This window comes from Vanessa tameamea, chromosome 19, assembly GCF_037043105.1.
Source record: "Vanessa tameamea isolate UH-Manoa-2023 chromosome 19, ilVanTame1 primary haplotype, whole genome shotgun sequence".
NCBI classification, from domain to species: domain Eukaryota; kingdom Metazoa; phylum Arthropoda; class Insecta; order Lepidoptera; family Nymphalidae; genus Vanessa; species Vanessa tameamea.
Genome location: NC_087327.1, coordinates 3,156,308 through 3,177,771, shown reverse-complemented (window position 1 = coordinate 3,177,771; position 21,464 = coordinate 3,156,308). Strand labels below are relative to the sequence as shown.

Sequence of the window (21,464 nt, the reverse complement as noted above, 5' to 3'; positions counted from 1 at the left end):
GAATATTTCATTAAAAGGGTACAAAAATTAACATTCATGCAGTACCAGTGTCGCTAATGTCAAACCCTAGATTTAGATAATAGGCAAAAAATTACGTTCATGAGTTTATTGGGTATAAATAAAAAAATATTATTATTATTTAAAAAAAGTAATTAAAACAAAATGTATCTTAATTTTTTTTATTTGTTGATGAATGAACATTTAAAAACTGCACTATTGGCTTACAAAAGTCTTTTGAATAATTTTAATAAAAATAATATCCAATAACAGTTATTTATACAGCATTTTCAAATAAGTGTTACGACTATTGCATCCTTTTAAGTTTTTATCCAGTAAACGTATTCTTCGTCATGTCCCACAGAACAGACATATATCGTTCTCCATTCAGAAGCAGCCGATTGACAACGCCAGCGGGCTTTGCGGAGTCCCCATCACTATAAGTTAGAAAAAATATGTTAATTTGTTAGAACGAACGAAAAATTGTTTTGTATCTATAGTAATATTAAAAATGCGAAACTAATTATAATGCGAAAGTAAGTAGTTGGTCTATCTGTCTGTCTGTGGCTCTTTTACGGCCAAAACCACGAATTTGATGAAAATTGGTATGAAGCAGGCTTGAACTCCATAGGTTTTTTTATGCATAGCACTTGACGATCAACCCCAAAAAGCTAGCGAAGTTGCTGACGACTACTAGTTATCTATACCTATATACGTGTATGACCTTTTTGATGCAGTGGCTAATTTATAAGATCCCTAATAAATATGTATAGAAGTTGATTGAAATCGATTTCGTAGATTTGATTTCATTGATTATGTTAGTTACATACAAGCCAAATATAAGGTGTGTAATAAAGCATAATAAATCAATTTTAATTTATCTTTTATAAAATCGGACGAATGATGTAAGTGATAACCATCCAGGGCCGGATCTATCATATGGCTTTTTGGGCTTCAGCCCAGGGCCCCGTGGCTTCAAGGGGGCCCCAGCTAAGTCAAGTCAAAGTCAAAAACAGACGATAATGCGCAAGAATCCATAACTTTATTAAATTAAACAGATCGTATGGTTTGCTGCGAGTCCTGCAATTAATCAAACCCATTCAGTTAATTTAATTCAAGTCTACGTTCAGATATATCTTAGGTGGGCCCCTAAGTAATGTTAGCCCAGGGTCCCTAAACTTACGGTCCGGCCCTGCAACCATCAGCCACATACATTGGCGCTGCAAGATATATCCTATATAATATTCAATCTTAAGATTTTGTTGTTCTCCCGAAAGTTTACCGGCATTTTATTGTCCACGGGTTGTCGATGTAGTAAATGTGGAGAGATAAAACGGGGTAGGTTTCCGTCAATCTGTAAAGACATTCCGGGGCAATAGGGATCGTCATCTGAAATAAGAAAAATGCAGTTATTAAAATACATAATATATTGTTTCCTTTCCAAATGTAAAAGTATTACTTTTGTCTGTTAATTCTTAATGAGGAATCGAAGAGCTATTCAATACGTCATAGCTATTCAGTAAGATCTCACTCAAAACAAATCTCTCAATATTGAAATCAAGGCCGGATTATCCATTAAACGGTGTAGGCAACTGTTTAGAAGCCCGCATAGACTAGCAACCCAAGGCGGGCCAAAAATTGGCTCTTTGTAAATGCAAAGTATTTCTATATATTTCAATAAAAATGTTGTTTAGGAAGCTATAAAATAGAAAAAGAGCCCCGATAAGTGCATTGCCCCTAAGGCTCCGACATAGTTAATCCCGATCTCAATGTCGCATATACTTTTTTAAGATTTTACGATCGTATTCCGCCGTCGAGTTTGTAAGAAAAATATAATTATTATACAGACTAGATTATTACTCATGTTTATAATAATAACATTACCACTTATTGAAATAAAATAAGTAGATTTATAATAATTAAGTAGCCTCGGACCATAATTGAATTTACACCTATATTTGATATTACATATTTACTGAAATTATAATGCTATCCACATATATCAGTGATGATAGAGATTAAATGATAATTTTAATGTCATTAATAACACTACATAACGAATTTGATAATATGTATTTATCACAATCATCGCTGGGCACATCGCATCAATTATATATTACTAGCGACCCGGCCCGGTTTCGCTCGGGTGAAATGCTGCCACTAAATATACTACAGAATGTCTTACAACGTTCACAATTTTTCAGTCGTTAGACAATACAAACCGCTATGTCCCTGATATATCTTCGAAAATGTTAATTTAAAATACATGCTGTCAAGGCCCATATTGATCTATATTCATTGCGCAATGTATTTAAGGTACTTAATTGGATAAGGATTAATGCTGTATTGCTTAAAATCGCTTCGAAAATAAGCCATTATTTCTCGTAAAAAGTAATGGCTAAAAAATAGTTATTCTGGGTTATCCCTAAGGGATAGACATATACCATCGCGGACGTTTTTGAAGATCTTTTTAAGGTGTACAATACTGTAGTACATTATTTTGATCTATCTCGTAGGGTTGAGCCAGCATTTGTAATGTAAGCACAAAAAATGTGTTTATTTACGACATCACTTTGGAAACCTCTAAAATTATCAGTGTTCCTCTACTATATTGTTCATGTATTATACATATAAACCTTCCTATTGAATCAATCTATCTATTAAAAAAAATCTGCATCGAAATCCGCTGTGTAATTATAAAGACCTAATCATACATAGGAACAGACAACGGTATACGACTTTTTTATACTATGTAATGATAATGATGATGATAATGATGTTTATTATTTATTTATTCACTTAAGATAACCCAATAAAGTAAGGTTTCTAACCTAATCTAACCCAACTGTATATCCTATGATTTTTAAGGTATGTTCATGACAAATATTATAATATCAGATCAACTAAAATTTTGATGTGATGCGATTGACATTTCTTGGGCGTTAAGAGCGTTTCGTATATATCGTGACGCGACAACGATGACGCTCGAATGATGCTCCACCGTCGCCCTCTAGTCCTTTGTGTGTCCTGACCCGTATACAATATATTATTATAATAATTCATCATCATCATCTCAGCCGTAAGACGTCCACTGCTGGACATAGGCCTCCCCCAAAGATCGCCACAACGACGGGCTTTACCGAGGTCATCGAGCATTGTGGTTAGGTATTCCATTGTTTCAGCCATGCAGCTAGGTCTATGGTACTGAAGCCTTTACGGAAAACGGCTTGTTCGGAAGGCTGGAAGTCGTCAAATCTGCGTGCGAGACGATTCGTAATGACTCTCGAAAACAACTTATAAATGTGGCTCAGAAGTGCGATGGGTCTGTAATTCTTCAGATGGGTTTTATCGCCCTTTTTTAAGGAAAAGCACCACAACACTTCTGTTCCACGTTTGTGGCGTTTTGCCCTCGAGTATGACGGAATTAAATAGTTTCTGAAGGGCTTTTAAAGCCCGCTTTTCGCCTGCCTTCAGCAGCTCAGCCGTAATTCCATCATCACCCGTCGCCTTGTTATTCTCAAGCTGTTAGAGAGCCATACTAATCTCGCATAGACTAACGTCCGGGATATCTTCGGTATAGTGTCGGGTTAATCTGGCTCTGGGGTGTTTCTCCAGATTTGTGACAAGTTTTCGTGTCGACGTGCATAACTTTCCGTAGAACTTCTCAACCTCTCTCAAAAGCTGAGGCCTGGACTATACAACTCGGCCATCGTCGGTCTTCAGTTTCGTCAGCTGGCTTTGCCCGAAAGACATAATAATTATATATAATATAATAATTAAAACATATTATTTATATTTTTGAATATTGATATAACTAAATGTATGTTTTTATTCAATTTACTCTACATTCAAATATTATCATGGATTTTCCAACTTATTTATATAACTTAATATCTAAAGCTAATTAAAATATTAAATAGATAACATGCAGGTTTAAGATTTAGTGTGTCCGTTAATTGATTATTATAATTTTAATTTTATTTAATAACAAGAAATAAAATAACACCTCGTTCGCCTGGCAAAGGTTTTCCGGAGTAAGATTAGTTAGGTGTTGAAGATGCATTATTACGAACAAGATGACAAACATGACAAACATTTGTAATTAGTAACAACAGCCCATATACATTGACACTAAGAAATATTAACCATGCCTTACACCGCCAATGTATCACGAGTTTTGGGAACTTACAGGTACTTATATTTGTATCTCTTTAATTTGTAATATTTTTATTTTTGTGGGCATATTATTATTACCAGGCAAAAATTTACACCTTTAATCACAATGCTAGTTCCTATGTAATACAGTAAATGTGGAGTTTATTTACCTCAACAATCTCACTGCTATTGAATACTTCGAACCAATCCCTGCCCTGGGGTGGTTTGGTCAGCTTGCCGATCATCTGGAAACCAACACCGACTAAATAGCCCTTATTTGTGAGAGCGAACCAAGGCAGTAGGTTGTCACATGACGTTTCCTTCGTCATGTTGTAGTAATAATGGGTTCCTGTAATTAAAAGTTTATATTTTATATGATGGAGTTACAAAAATATTTGGTAAGTTGTAAGGATATTGTTAATTGGCGTTTTTAGTGGAACTTTGATACACTATTTTTAAGAATACTTGGATAATCCGAGTCAACGCTCATTTTGGGAGAAGAAATGTTAACTTACTCCTGTCTATTACGATACTAAATCATGTAATCTTAGAATAGGTGTATAATATTATGTATATATGTATTGTCGCTTAAGCTATAAGCCCACAAAAGCTTTCTAGTAATAAATCAATGTGTCCATGAAGTATAATTCCAAATGATCAATTTCATTGTTTTTTTGCTTAAGGATAATAATGAAAAATATAGAACAAAGATAATATTTGATAACTTGTTAGCAATATTACTAAATTGTTACGATTTAATAAAGAATTAATTTTAGAGGGCGGAAAAAAGTTACTGGCCGGTTAGAGAGCGGTACTACGCCTTTATAAGAAAAAAATGAAGAACGTAAACAAAATTAAAGTAAATAGTTATCGACAAACTCCAATACTAACTGAACTAATGTATAGTATTTGGGATTAAAAAAAATGTAGATAGTGACTTGCCGTTTACATTTAAATGAAATCAAAACAAAACTATAATATTAACTATTATATATATTCTACCGCCAAAAACAGTACTCAGTATTGTTGTATTCCGACTTGAAAGGTGAGTGAGCGACTACAGGCATAAGGGACACCTTAGTTACAGAGGTAATTGGGTTATTAGCGATGTAAGGAATGAATAATATTATTATATACCATCAGGTTATCTATATCATAAAAAATGGGTCAATTGTGTGCACTGTTCTAAGAAAACTTCCTATAATTATATTGTAGGCAAGAACTAAGCTTAGACAGTGAGCACCAAAACCATAAGGAGAATAGTTAATGCGATTGGCATAAAGTCATGCCACTGCGAAACACTTTACCAAGTTGAATTCACCGACCGCCTTGTCTGTATTTAATTATTGGCTCTTATCGAAATTTGTATAATGGTAAATTGAGAAGTTCATCGACGAATTCCGCTTTCATCTTAGACCAATTGATAGAAAGGGAAAAACATGGAGACCATCAGGAGAATGATACGCCAGAATATAATTTTTGGAAGATATTTCTATAGTGCAGAGTCGCATAATCATGTATTTGGTCATTTGCACGGGAAACGCACGGAGATATTTATCGTCGATAGTGGGTCTTAAATTGCAAATATTGGCTTGCTCTATATATTAGAGCTTTTTTAAATTTATGATAATATTCTGCTCGATAGCTCAGTAGCGATAGTTTGGAAATGTCAAAAATGATTTATTGGAAGAGTCAGAACCAGATAAGAATCTGATAGAGTATGTTAGCAATAAATTCGGAAGACAGGTTAAAGAATACAAAATCATCTGATATAGATGCATTGTTTTTAACTACTCACTCCGTCTATCTATAATAGGTTAAATTAAAAGAAATGTATGTCTAAAATGTCTAAAAATCCATTGATGATATGCCAAGACATCATGCATAAATAGCACACATTTTTTCCTGAACAGTATTTTTATTTCCCCTTCAATCTGAACCGAGATGGCCCAGTGGTTAGAACGCGTGCATCTTAACCGATGATTTCGGGTTCAAACCCAGGCAGGCACCACTGAATTTTCATGTGCTTAATTTGTGTTTATAATTCATCTCCTGCTCGGCGGTGAAGGAAAACATCGTGAGGAAACCTACATGTGTCTAATTTCAACGAAATTCTGCCACACGTGTATTCCGCCAACCCGCATTGGAGCAGCGTGGTGGAATATGCTCCAAACCTTCTCCTCAAAGGGAGAGGAGGCCTTTAGCCCAGCAGTGGGAAATTTACAGGCTGCTAATGATAATGCTAATGCTTCAATCTGACCGTAAACTTTAACTTCGTTGTAGTTCAGTTGAAATATTTAGGCTCAGATGATGACATAATTTCACTATCTGTACACAGTTACTAATTTGATATCACGCGTTGATAGTTATCGTAATCATTAAAAAATTATAAGATATGACAATTTATATCCAATCTTGTTCTAATTATAAACCTGGAAGATATAAGTTTAGATATATGATAATTAGTAATAAAAACAATATTATTTAAAGGTTTGCAGTTACAACAGGTGTCATTAAATTGAAAATGCATTAACAATTTTTGGAAGGGAGAAAAGGCTTGTACATTGGTTCCTTTAAAAAACGCTTGTACTTGCAATTGTTGTCAAAGTAGGCGTTAATATATTTACACCTAAATAATTAGTAACTACATTTTGTCTAGTAATCTTTCCATCCTGCTTAACAAAGTTATAAAATCGATATTAAATTGTAAAAAATAATCTGTTTTGTTAAGATAACGCATAAATAATATGTAATTAATTAAAAATGAAAACAGTTTATATTTATGTAAACATGAGTATTTGAAGGGGTAAATATCTTTATAACTTGAAAGTAGTATTTGTCAAACAAAGTGAATAATTTCTGCGAATAATTAAAATAAAATAGGTATATCAATCCAACTCAGACGCAAGCGTTAGCTAGAATATAGATTCTACAAAGATGAGCCGAGAAAAACGAATTATTTACCGTCAATTTAAATAAAATATCAAAGTCAAATAACATAATACTATCCCAAATATATTATGACAACTGTGTGTATTCTTGTAACGTTAGTCAACCTGATTTTCGAGATCTGAGATTATTAGCAGCCCTGATTCCCTTTCATTATTGATTTATTCAGTTCCAACCGTTTTTATTCTATAAAAATCGGAAAAATACCCCAAAATAAAAACTGAGCAATTTGTTTTTTTTTTTTATTATAGCATTTATCTAATACTAACTTTTGAATCGTTTAACGCATACCTTAATTATATCATAATCAATATAAAAAAAAAATTATGATATCATAAATTGTCAGAAATCAATAGTAGGTATATCACAAAAGGTACCGAAAATTGATTCCTATCACAGATTCCATCAATAGAAGCTTAATTATAATAATTATTTTACTTGAATAGCATTACAGTCAGATCAAGAACTCTATTTTTAATTCTTGAATGTTTTAGCTACTAAAATCAAAATGAAATAATTCTGTCTTTAGAAAGGCTCAAAAAAGCACATTTTAATATTTATGTTATATAATATTAATATAAAATTGTTCCGTGGTTTACACAATCAAAAGCTTTAGATAAATCACAAAATACCTCGAAATTACTATTATTACTATATTGTGGTTATAAATAATATAATTAATTAATCTAATTTAATGACGTATTGCGTATTGATGGTAAGTGGTCACCACCGCCCTTAGATATTAGCACTGTAAGAAATATAAACCATTCCTTAAACCTCAATGCGCCACCAACATTGAGACCTAAGATATTGTGTCTGTAGTTACGCTGGCTCACTCACGCTTCCAAGCGGGACACAACAGTACTAAGTATTGCTGTTTGGCGGTAGAATATTTGGTAAGTCGGTGGTTCCTACCCAAGCGGGCTTGCACAAAGCCCTACCACAATGAAGAAAATTAATAAATTTAAAAAGGATTTCTCAAAAAATAGTAATCTTATTCACCCATGTTAGGTATACAGTTCTGTTTCTTGAATAGGGTAGTGTTGAGTTCTGCTTCGGTACTAGGGATGCGCATGAGTTGACCGTCGAGATCATTAACAAATACGCCACCATCTTGTAAAGTTGCACCATTTTCCACTTGTGGACCAGCACCAGCTTTAAGAGACTCTGAAAATAAATTAAAATGTATTTGTATTTAGACAAAATTCCACTGTCATTCTTACCTTACTGAATAGCGATAGTCTAGGTGTGTCAATTAGGGTAGAAAAAGTTTTTTTTTGGAAACATTTATAATGTGTAATCACTGTTATTATGACAATTGTAATAGGAATACATCAAATTATTACAAAAACATTGTAAAATTGCCTATGTCATACTAAGTCTTGACTTTGCTTAGTTACAAGACAATAACTTAATAATGATAAAAATAAAAATAGAACTTAAATTTTTCAAGAAACGTTTTATTTAATATATTATATCACGTTTATCACATCAATGTCATAAATTTAACAGCAATTTAACAGAGGATGGAACAGCGAAAAACTTATCCCAAATGTGCTGCATCTTCTCTATATATAAAACAAACTCGCTTTACGCCGTCTGTACGCTTAGATCTTTTAAACTACGCAACGGATTTTAATGTGGTTTTCATCAAAGAAGAGAGCCATTATAGTAGAGACAAGCAGAGAATTCCAACTTTTGTAGCCGGAAAAAAACAGGATATTTTCTTTTTAATCATAAAAACATGTTCTCGAATCTAAAAGTTGTATTTGGCCCCTTATTGTACCCGAGTGAAGCCGGCACGGTTAGCTAGTCTGGTATAAATTTTATGTATATTGATTTAGTAGTTTTTTCAGGTATTACATAAAATAACGTCTCCACATTTGTTAGTATAGATATGAGATTAAAATCTTACCCTCTGAAACAAAATACTGTGTAATTGACCAATATTCTCTCGCAGGCTCTGTGTCTGATGCTGGAGGGTTCCACTTAACGAATCTCTGTTCAGGTCTAAATGATGGCGATACCAGCTCATCTACCGGGAACTGTACAAATAAAAAGTAAAAATAATTAAGAAAAACGTTAAATATTTTAGGCAATTCATGACAGTTTTACCCGCATCTACCGTTTTATTTATTTAACACAATTGAAAATACATATTATAAAAAATTCGAGATATGTAAATCAATTTATACCAGCCAATTTTGTAAGACCAGGAAAGATCGATCAAGCACGCGTAAAAGAAAAATAATTTAACTTAATAGAAAAAGAATATACTCTAATTCGAAAATTTTCTCCTAAATATGTATGTGTTTTTTTGGATCTAGTTTCAGGAAAATTGTATTATAAATTCTGTACTTTTTGTTTTTATTATAGTGATTTAAATTTCTGGTTTACTATCCAGACACGCATAGAAATCCAGAATAAAAAGACACTAACAAGAAAATTAGGAAGCAAATTGTAATCCTGTAATATTGATTATGCTACTGCTTGGAAATATAAATATGCAAATATATTAAATAACTAAACGAAATCAAATAATAAAAAGATATCTCAAAGAACACCACATGGTGTGGAAATTAGAAAGATTGAATAAAAAAAAATGTTTGAAGAAGTTACTAGAAATAAATAAAATTATGAGTCCTACGAGTGATGAGCAATCGGTCTCCGGCCCTAACGTCTCGTTGATTCAAATAAATTAGATAAACGATTGCATTGTGACCAATGATGAAAGCAACAAATTGCTCTTTCGTGCCGAATAAGAATACGTAATCTCATCATAGTAATGGCTTTGACCTTAGGTATTGTGAACAAAAAATAATATAAACGAGCATATTGGAGACTAGTCCGGCTAATATGGAATTTCCTGTTAAATGCACATACATTTGCACACATTGTTTCTCATAAATACCTCTTCCTTTAGTTCAACTTTATTTTTGATACTTTGAGTTTGAGTACAAAGTATCAAAGATGAAGTTAAAACTCGTACAAAACACACATTTGTTTTATTTATACTACAGGCAAATGAGCAGATTCACCTCATGGAAAGTGACTACCATCGCGCATGGACATCTGCAACAGCGGACTTGTTTTTTAAATCCTTTCGGTAGATATCGTCTTGCGAATTGGTGTGTAAGGTAAAAATATTTCGATTCTCCAGAAAATAAGATTAAAATCAGCGATTATACATTCTTTGTCACGAGACCTAAATAGAAAATTACAAAAACCATTTATTTATTCAACTTGATTTTACAGAAGGAACATTTTGGTAGAGTTTTGTGTAAGCTCGTTTGGGTAGGTATCACCCACTCAGCAAATATTCTTCCTCCAAACAACAATATTTAGTAATATTGTGTTCTGGTTTGAAGAAGACACAAGGGACATAGTATCTTAGTACCCAAAGTTGTTGGCGCATAGGCGATGTAAGAAATGTTTATAATTGTATGTATGTATGTTTGTATTAATGGTGACCACTTTCTATCATAATATATCATAAAAAATGCTATGAGTACTATGGGAACTTCACCTTGTTGTGGCACCGATTAAAATTTCATTTATTTTGTACGTTTTGTGTATAAATATACTATATAGGGCTAAAAGAAAGAAAATACTCATTGTTATTGAAAAATTTCATAAATTGACATCCGTTTTATGACAATTATAAAAACCCCCACCTACAACGCTGCGGGTGTAGGGTACGAAGTGCAGCTCCTTCGCGCTTACGGTTTCATTAAAAACACTCCAGGGTAACAAGACTACATTGAGTTAGGAGTATAATAGAGCGTTCACAAAGCGCTCTGATCGAATAACATGATAACTACGATACGAATTTCCTTATGTCATATTTTGTATAATCACGGATTATAATTATGATAGTCATAATACGAATTTATAAAAATATCTTACAGTTAACGCCTTTTGAGCTGTTCAAACACTGAATTAATAAAAAATAACAAAATTTCATGGGTACTGCTCCATAATAAATAAATATGCATATTATATACGTAACAAATTGACATCGTAGGGATAAAATCCATATAAAGTTACTTGTCCGATTTCCCCTACTCCTTGAACTACAAATATCAAAAAAACTTTTCTTAGTCTAACCGTCTACATCGCGAATGGGATAACTATGTTAAATTTAAAGTTAATTGGACCTACAGTTTCGGTGATCTCATGATCATATCATTTTTCTTTTCATGAGATCTACAAAGTAGTAGTACACTTAATAACAAGATGAATTAAATCGTTAAAGTTGGTCCCAAGTTCTGTCGTGACCGAAGGAAAAAGGGAACCATTTTTATATATAGATCAAGTGTACCGTTTACCACAATTTGTGTGGTGCTTCTACGACTTTGTGTCTATTTCATACACTACTTAACGAATTCAGTAATAAAACATCGAACAAAATGCAAATCATTGTCAACACATGTAATCGTTTTACAACGTGATCTTATCGGGGATTTAGTTGTAATACGAAAAAAAATACTTTATCGTTAGTTTTCAACTTATCTCTTTGAATGTCGTACTGTCATGTTACTACCTGTATATAAAAACAAATATATCGATGTTATAATTACACATAATATTCAAATTCAAAATTAATTATACGATGAAAGAATTAATTAATTCAAAATAAAAAAATATGATGTTGATATTTTGATATATTAAGATTTGTGTATATGTCGTTGGCAAAATCTTATTAAAATATTTTATGTGATTCATTAAAGATTATTTTAATTCTATATAATTAAATTTATTATTAGAAATATAGGTTAAAATTTTAACTGTTTGTTTTAAAAATAACGATTACTTTTACATCTTTAGTAAATCTAATAGCCAGTGCCTTAATGTTTGTCAACGAAAATACATTAATACTTAATTTAATAATCCTTCTTATCGAAATTCTTCGTTAATGATGATTTTGATAATCAGCACCGAATGCAGACATTCGCAAATGATTTAGTCATTAATGGAAATAGATCAAAACGATTTTTAATGACCTGAACATTAATTTATCGACATGAATTGACATGAATCATGGAAAATCGGCTATACAGGGATGCTCTAGCTTCCATAGAATTCTGTTATGTATAGTCCGTATGTAATACCTAAAGGCCATATCAGATCACTTAGTTCCGAGACTTTTGAGAATTTATACACTAAGATATAACGTTTACCGTTGGTTCGGTACCGTAGACTTTTTATTCTACCGTATTACATCAACACTTGGTACTGCTGTGTTACGGTTTCAAGGGTGACTGAGCCAGAGATCTGTCTTGAAGAGACAGTGTCTATGGGTTAAGTGGACCCCGTACCATCAGGAGATCATTGGCTATTTAAAAAAAAGTACAATTAATATAATTTTAAAACTATACACTTTTCATTGCGTTTATTATATATTTATTCTGGCTCGTACTATTAAAACGAATAATATAAAAAAATAAGTATAACAATGTAAAAATAATACGTACGGCTAATTGTATACCCGAAACGAATCCCGTAGGATCATATAAGGGACACAGAGTTCGTCCAGTTGAGCAGTAGAGACGTAGCTCCTCCATTGGTCCAGGTGGACGTTCTGTTCTGCGCCATCCTTCATTCTCTGCCTGCGTGATAGTTCGGGGTATTTTATAGAAGTACTCCTTGTTAGCGAGCGCCTCACTCCAGCCAAATTTTACTGCAAATGAAAGGCATCGTGGTAGAAAACAAAATTACTGAAAAGGAACGGTGACCATTGTACAAATACTACAACTTTTTACAGATGTTTCTTCACACCACCGCGATGTTGGTATAAAACATTCATTCCGAACCGGTAGTAGCTTTATTGAATATAGTTTGTAAAATGACGCTTTAAAAGGACTGTAAAAGCCTACTTGAATAAAATATATTTTATTTTGATTATGATTTTGGTTTTTTATATAAACAAGATTCATTCAATCCATAATTCATTCTGTGCTTTTACAACTTGTTATTGTTAATCTTTAATATGTATAATTATATGTTTTCTTTATTGTTTAAGAAAGAACTTATTTTGTGTAACGTTACTGGTATTAACGATACCATTAAACTAAATATAAACTTTATTTATATTATGCCACGTCAACTATTTTTTTTTTACATTAACAGCCATTAAATTTCCCACTGTTGGGCTAAGGCCTCCTCTCCCTTTGAGGAGAAGGTTTGGAGCATATTCCATCACGCTGCTACAATACGGGTTGGTAGAATACACATGTGGCAGAATTTTGTTGAAATTAGACACATGCAGGTTTCTTCACGATGTTTTCCTTCACCGCCGAGCACGAGATGAATTATAAACACAAATTAAGCACATGAAAATTCGTTGGTGCTTGCCTGGGTTTGAACTCGCAATCATCGGTTAAGAAGTAAGCGTTCTAAACACTGAGCGATCTCGACATCGGTGGTTCAGTGGTAGAATGCTGGCCTGCCACGTTAACTAAGGTCTATCATATTCGTCAAGCCCTGGAAGTTTGCACCGGCAACGTAGGATGTAAAGAGCAAGAGCCTGGTCCACGAAGTCGGACGAGACGTGTAACACTCGTGCTGGCGTAACTCGAAGGACAGAGGGATCGTTTACACCTACGCATCCCACATCCATACGTATAAACGATCCCGCAACCTCTCCTTATCGTGCAGAGGACGGTTATTGCAAGTAGTTTGATAGTCAAGAAACCCATATAACCTGGATTAAGTCCCGAGAATTGGAGGAGTATCTTTTTAAGGCTTACCTGCGTGCTGATAGGTAAAACTGTTGGTACTATGCCTGAACTCCTTCAGGTTTTGTAGGATCGACATCCTATTAAATTACGAGAATAATTTAATAGAGAGTGAGTGTTTGCTTGCACTTGTATATTATAAAATCTGATGTACAGTCTGACATCATGCTTATATTATGCAATTGTAAAATACCGGCATAAATTTTATTTTTTAATATTCTGCTGATAACTCTGCTAGTCATAAATATTCGACCTTCGCTTGCCCGACCACTGTCAATATGCCAGTTGACAGTTATAGTGATAATGTGTTCGTTAAGAATTGCCGTTAAACAATCTCTAACTACCCTTCACCTGACTCTTATTAATATTTTTATGGACTAATGTATTTTTTATATAAGAATTTATTTTAAGCAATATGTACAGCAAAGTTTATTTTAAAAAATAATATTTAAATTAAAGAAATATATATTTTTGGTTTTCAACAACATCATTATCTTTTTAAGACCTACAATCACGAATAGCAAACAAACGTTAGGTGTCGTGGGACACCCGAGTGGAACTATGATGCTTTGTTACATATAACATCATGAAATGAATTAATATCGTTTGGCAATAATTGAGTAACAATGACATTTAAAAAATAAGTTTAAATTATATAAGATCGTATCAATATCAAATAAAGAAATAGAGAGAAAGAGCTGGGAAAGAGAGGGAAAGGTCATCTATATAAAGCATATCTCTTTTTCCTTACGTGAAGATGTCGCCTGTTAGCAAATTTATATAAAAGATTTTCGTTCCAAAAAAGTACACCGTACACCTGGTAGCCAAATGTGGCTTATTTCTTAATCTTATCTCTTATCTGTTGATCATAACACACATGTTATGTTTTTAATATATTTCTTTAACGCATCATTTAATGCAAATCCGACAGTAATACCTTATTGGCTTTCTCGATTTGCTTTGAATTATATTATTGTATTTTAACTCATAGATAATCAATCATAATATTATAATTATTACTTATTAACGTAATCGTTTCTAAATTACCTGTGACGGTAAAAAAACGCCCGATGCAAAATGATGCACGTGTGCGATTTTATTTTAGAAAACTAGATGATAACCCGGCTTCGCTTGGGTAAAATAAATAAAACTAAACAAATATAAATTTAAATATACGTACTAACTACCGTATCCCTGCACGAAATTGTTATTTGAAACACACTTTCTGAATGCTCCCGTAAACGTCAACATAGCCCGTTGAAATTCATGGATTTAATATCGAATAATCTCGATTATACGAATTTTCGGATATATGTTATCGATTAAAAAATTATTATTCCTTAAGGATCTATAATTGTTTCGATCGGATCTATCATAGACCTGTATGAAATTATTAATATAGGTTTGCATAATGAATCTATATTCAATTCAATTATCGCTATTGAGTTCTAAGTCTTTTTAGTCTAGCGTATATCAGCGTAAGCTCATTTTCTATTCTCTTCCTTTTAACATTTCCTGGAACGCAATATTATAATTGTTTAACTGATAATTACTTACGTTAGTTTTTCGTGATAATATTTTGTTCAAAAATATTTTTAAAACAAAAACATGCATTTATAACTACATATTCATGTTATTATTCTAAATTATTTTTATTAAAAATATATTATCATCCTGGGTACAAAGTATTTTCTTACGTAAGTTTGCAATAGAAACAGCGACATTTAATATATTATTTAGCTTGTTATGTAAATACATTAGTGGTATGTCATGGAATAATACTCTTACCTCTTAGTCCATTGTATTGAATACCTGAAACAAAAATAAAACAGTTTTAATTATTTTATTACATATTAAATTCAAAAGAAATACAATTATTAGGTACGTAATATTTTTATGAAGACAATGGCAAAAAAACCGAATTTCTTCACTGAGAGCATCCGTTTTATGAATATTTGAGTACACGACTTCTTAATACAAGTTATTTAAATCTATCTACTTTATATTAAATTTAAGGAACACGGCCAACTGACTTCTTCAATTCTTGAAGAATCATTAAAATATTGTTATCTTATCTTTATGGTTGACATTAAAGTGACAGCCAGGATACATTCAAAATATAAACTCTCGAAGAGTAATACGCGCACTTCAAGTCAGGACAACAAACAAGGAAACAAAATAAAATCTGTATATATAATATTCGTCCGAGCGAGAATGGAACCTACGTATATAGAAACAGTTGACGCCACTGGCGTGAGATAAATTATTTAGGGTCTTGCCTTAAACAATTTATCTCACGCCAGTGGCGTGAACCTTTGAATCTGGAATGTTCGGAAAGAAGAATTTATTCCGAATCTGTTAAGCAGTTTTGGTGTAATAAAATATTAAACATCAGAATAGGTAAAATTTAACAACAATATCGAACTCATATATGATGTTATTAATGAAAAACAATTTTTGTACGTTAAAACTACTGAGTGCTGAAAGTATTCGAATGAAATTGAAACTAGGTACGCCCTGGATTTAGAAAAATGATACTTACTACTACAATAACTAAGTAAAAATCGTCTAGGTAATTTCAGGAATAATCCTACTCCAGATAACCTTGATACATTCTTAGATGCCGTTAGGGAATCTCAAAGTCTTATGAGATGCGCCGAGAGAAAGGGATGGTCAAGCTTCTGTAACTCAATTGACGAAAAGACTTCTTCCAATCGGGTATGGAGCAGAATAAAATGGATGAAAGGACGAAAACAACCCTTCGTAGGTATTGATAAAGACCAAGCTAATCGTCTATTATGTAATTTATGTCCTGACTCTGTTTCACCATCAAAGCCAATATTTCTTTCTTCCAACCCAATTTTAGAAACTCCTATTACAAGTTTTGAGTTAGATAATTGTATGAAAGCAAAAGACACAGCCCCCGGAGAAGATGAAATTTCATTCTCCATGTTAAAAAATCTTCCAAATAATGCTAAATGCTTTTTTTGTTAAATTTATTTAATGGCTTACTAGAATCTGGTTTTGTTCCTTCTCAGTGGCGACACATACGTGTTATTCCAATTTAAAAACCTGGCCGGGACCCTCTTTCTGACTCTGCTTTTCGTCCTATTTCTTTAGTCTTGTGTCAGTAAAATTTTTCATATTTTAATTAAGAAAAGAATAGAATTGTTTGTAGTAAAAAATAAATTACTATCTGAGAATACTTTTGGTTTCAGAAAGTCTAGATCATGCCTTGATAGTCACTTAGTTTCTCTAATTCAAATTGGATTTCTAAAAGGTTTGTCAACTATAGGATGCTTTGTAGATATTGATAACGGCTACAATAATGTTGACCTTTTGTCATTGCCGAAGACAATGGATCGTATGGAATTTGGTACAAAGTTATGTTCGTACATTTGGAATTTTCTAATAGAAAGATATATTTATATTAAAGTAGGTAATCATTTCATTGTTAGGACTTGCTGTCGTGGCCTTGCTCAAGGTGATCCTCTGTCTCCACTTTTGTTTAATATAGCTTCTGTTGACATTTGCAAGCAGATCAAATCGGTCATGATTATGCAATACGCAGACTATTTTGTTTTATTTAAAACTGATAATGATGAATTACAGTCTGGTTTAGATTTACTTTGTAAACTTTTATCCGATATTGGTTTGAATGTGTCCCCATACAAAAGTAAGGTTTGTTAATTTAAAAATCGTCCATTCAGGGGTGTAGTTGAACTTAAAGTCAATGATATAATTTTGGACACAGTTGAAGAAGTTAAATATTTAGGGATATGGCTAGATCGGCCTCTTAGATGGGGTAAACATGTTAGATAGATTAAAGGTACATGCATTAGGGTTTTAAATATATGTAAGGTTTTGGCTGGCTCAAGTTGGGGAATTCATCCCAAGCACCTACGTAGGATATATATTTCAATGGTCCGTAGTCGCTTAGATTATGCGAGTTTTCTTTATGGAGACAGTTCTCAATCCAATCATAAAAAACTTGACTGGATTCAAAGTCAGGCTTTGCGGATTATAGGTGGTTTTATAAAAAGTACTCCTATCCATGTAATGGAAAGTGAGCTTACATTACAACCTCTATTTCTTCGTTGGTAATATTTGGGCCATAAATTTTATCTTAAAAATAAATAATGTAAGCTCAATTCAATTTCTGCTTTATTAAATAAGTTATCCGATTTAATGCTACCTTACCGCTGGGTAAGGAAAAAAAATCCTTTCTTAGCTTCATTCTATTCATAATCACCTTCAAAATACAATTATAAATATCAGTCTACAGTTAGAAATGTTTTCTTTAGATATATGGATTAGTGGAATTAATTTATAGAATGTTATTAAATCGAGTATTAAAGATATATCTAAACCAAAAAGGGCTTAAACAAATTTTCAACTAAATTAATTTTATTTCAATCTATGTTCAGAGAACTATAAAGGGTTTTATAAGATATTCACGGATGGATCAAAAGATAGTAACAGAAGTGGTGCGGTGTTCTACGATCCTCAAGTTAACTTTAAAGCTAAATTTCAAATTAATTGTACATTGTCTATAATGCATATAGAATTAATAGCTATAGCAAAGGCTTTGTCTTATATTAAGTCGATCAATGGGAATAAGTTTGTCATATTTACAGATTCTAAAAGTGCTTTGCAACATTGAGCTCGGAGTACCTCGAATTTTCGAGGAATCCCCGTAGCTTATGAAATAATAAAGTTAATCTTGGAACTAAACGCCTCACCTAAATGCCTATACTTACAATGGATCCCATCTCATAATGGCATAATGGAAAACGATATAGTAGATGAGCTTGCTAAACAAGCAAAACAGTAAGGACAAGGCTTAACAGTAAGGGCAAAACCATTCTATAGCGAGTGTTTATTTATTTCTAAGAATCGTTGCTTGGATTTATGGAAAACATATTTCGATGAAAGGTCCACCAAGAAGGGTATTTGGTACAAGACTATTCAACCGGAACCGATGAGTTCTCCTTGGCTCAATAATAGCTTAAATAGATATGATATAGTAATAGCTTTAAGAATACGATCTGGACACATTCCATTGAACAAGTTTGCTTATATGATGAATAAGACTGATTCCCCCCTTATTGTGCGGAATGTGATAAAATCGAGGATGTGTATCATATAGTAATGGAATGTTTCCGGAACGAACCATTACGTTCTGAAATATTTATGTTTCATGGGGTTATTAGAGAAGTCGGGGGATTAAACTGCGTCCTGGCGTATCCTTTGTCCGCGGCTGCCAGGGCTCTTTATGAACTTGTAAGATTGGCTTTGAGGGTAAGATGATCAAGATCATCATGTCTCAAACCCAGTTTTTCTGGTAAAGGAAGACGTATAGAGCGTCATAGTCATTTGTGTGATCAAGCTCTTTAAATAAAGAGAAAAAAAATAAAAAATTGTAAAAATACTAGGGATAGATATAGCTTAAAGATATTGCAGGTGCGTGGGCCACTCGTACCTACTAATAAATTGAATCACGACATTCCCGTACATTAAATTAACAAATGTACGATGCTTATATAACGTAAGAACAATACGTTTGTCTAGTATTATGATTTATTCAAAATATAGTAGATTATAGGTATTATCTGTCTTGTTTTGCTAACTTCCAATCCTTTTATTTTTATTTTTTTATTTTATCGCTGGAAGAACGCTCTTGCGCGTTTTCCCCACGCGACGTGGGCCTCCACGATACAGGAGTTCCTGGGGTACAGAGAACCAGGCGATGCTTACAGCGGGGGGAGAAGGAACGCATAGCGCCGACGCCTGCTGCTAACGTCCGACCCGAAGTAATAGTCCCCCCCAAATGATGAATGAAACAAACAAAGGAAAGTGCTTTCCAAAATTAATTTTACTATAAAAGATTTAACGCGCGCGATTCAGAGATATGAATTAATTAATTAGCGCCATCTAGCAGTACCAGGTTGTAACATGCTCACCTTAGAATTACTGTGAATAAAATTTACATAAAGTAAGTTCAGTTCAATTATAAGATAGACTAAGTTGTTTGTCTTTTTCTATTTTGTTTTTAAGGACAACTTATAAATTGAATAAATATAAAAATGCTTTGACGTTATGAATATCACAAAGACCTTTAGGGTGAACAAAACTTGTTTGTGAGCTATTTATGGAAAATATATAGGTACATGTATATAATATAGTAATATATCTGATAAATGCTAAGCCTAAGCTTCATTATGATTATCCTCATAATATAGCTTATTCTGTATTCCGAGTCATTATGTCGTATTTGAAATATTTCTACAGAACGAAATTACTATATTATTTTTATTATAATATTATAAGCAGACCACCGAAGTTAGTTTAGATCAATAAACTCGAATAAAATAAAAAAAAAAAAATTAATCGATTCTGACGACATATTCTTAGATAACAATTAATTTACTAGTGTTCATAGTTTTGTCTTTGAACACTAAATTAAAAAAAAAAAGATAACATACCGGACGTCAAACTTGCAACAGCAAAAAAAACTACCAAAATTTTCATTATTAGGTGATACTATTTTTTAAATCGCGCGTTACTTTTATTATAAGAACTACGTAACCGGTTAGACTCGAGACGCACAGACAACTGATGAATACCTACCGTAGTCAACTGAGCAATACTTTTATTGAACTTCGGTGAAGTTAGTTTAGATCAACAAACTCGAATAAAATTAAAAAAAAAAACATTAATCGATTCTGACGACATATTCATAGATAACAATTAATTTACTAGTGTTTATAGTTTTGTCTTTGAACACTAAATTAAAAAAAAAGATAACATACCGGACGTCAAACTTGCAACAGCAAATAAAACTACCAAAATTTTCATTATTAGGTGATACTATTTTTTAAATCGCGCGTTACTTTTATAATAAGAACTACGTAACCGGTTAGACTCGAGACGCACAGACAACTGATGAATACCTACCGTAGTCAACTGAGCAATAAAAGACGAATGAAACGAGTTATTCAGTAACTATTGATACTCATTTCACGAAAATAAATTTTAGTTTTTAGTAAGAAAAAAAAGCGTTATATATAACATCTATTGACTTCAATGTTTAAACTACAAAATTGGTACCTACACAGACGGTCAAGTGATAGGGTAACATCCAAATAAATTGATAACCTTCTTATTAAAACTCAGCTAAATTAACTAATATTTTATATAAAAGATGATAAAAAACTCTTTAATTCATATTAGTATATTATATCATATTATAATCATATATTTATAATTATATCATATCATATTATAATTTAGTATTCAATTGTTCATAAACTGGCTTGATAATTATTATCAGCAGCCCGGAGTTGGGAGGTTCGCACTTCGCAGTATACTCCCGTGCCTCAGAGAGTACGTACTTAATCTATCACTGATAAAACTTATCATATTTTAATAAAATTTTATGCCTACGGGAGGTAATTCTTTACCTCTGTATATAGTATACTGTATATAGTATACTGTGCTGCACTGTAAGAAATATTTACTATCCTCACGACGTCAATGTGGCACCAACCTTAAGTACTAAGATCTTATGTCCCCTGTGCCTGGAGTCACTGGCTCACTCATCGTTCAAACAAGAACACAATAATC

General features: G+C 32.6%; 1 protein-coding gene across 2 annotated transcripts; it reads right to left on the bottom strand.

Moving 5' to 3' along the window:
- Positions 1-189: 189 nt before the first annotated feature.
- LOC113403928 (uncharacterized) lies at positions 190-20,794 on the bottom strand. Of its 2 annotated transcripts, none has more exons than XM_064217934.1 (8): positions 20,651-20,794; positions 15,627-15,650; positions 12,576-12,781; positions 9,017-9,146; positions 8,104-8,268; positions 4,323-4,501; positions 1,280-1,386; positions 190-434 (listed from the first exon to the last, which is right to left on the bottom strand). In XM_064217934.1, exons 1-8 carry the CDS (start codon positions 20,694-20,696, stop codon positions 326-328), a joined length of 966 nt encoding a protein of 321 aa, XP_064074004.1. In that variant the 5' UTR covers positions 20,697-20,794; the 3' UTR covers positions 190-325. The 2 variants fall into 2 exon arrangements, with proteins under 2 accessions (XP_064074004.1, XP_064074005.1); XM_064217935.1 differs by lacking the exon at positions 20,651-20,794 and adding an exon at positions 20,324-20,479.
- Between the last annotated feature and the right edge of the window lie 670 nt (positions 20,795-21,464).

Excerpts from the sequence above, each read along its gene's own strand:
- LOC113403928 (XM_064217934.1), bottom strand. The coding sequence starts at position 20,696 with ATGAAAATTTTGGTAGTTTTATTTGCTGTTGCAAGTTTGACGTCCG. Across the intron at positions 4,502-8,103 it reads GAACTGTATACCTAACATGG|GAACCCATTATTACTACAAC; the intron begins GTGAATAAGATT and ends TTTTAATTACAG. Across the intron at positions 1,387-4,322 it reads ATAGCAGTGAGATTGTTGAG|ATGACGATCCCTATTGCCCC; the intron begins GTAAATAAACTC and ends TTCTTATTTCAG.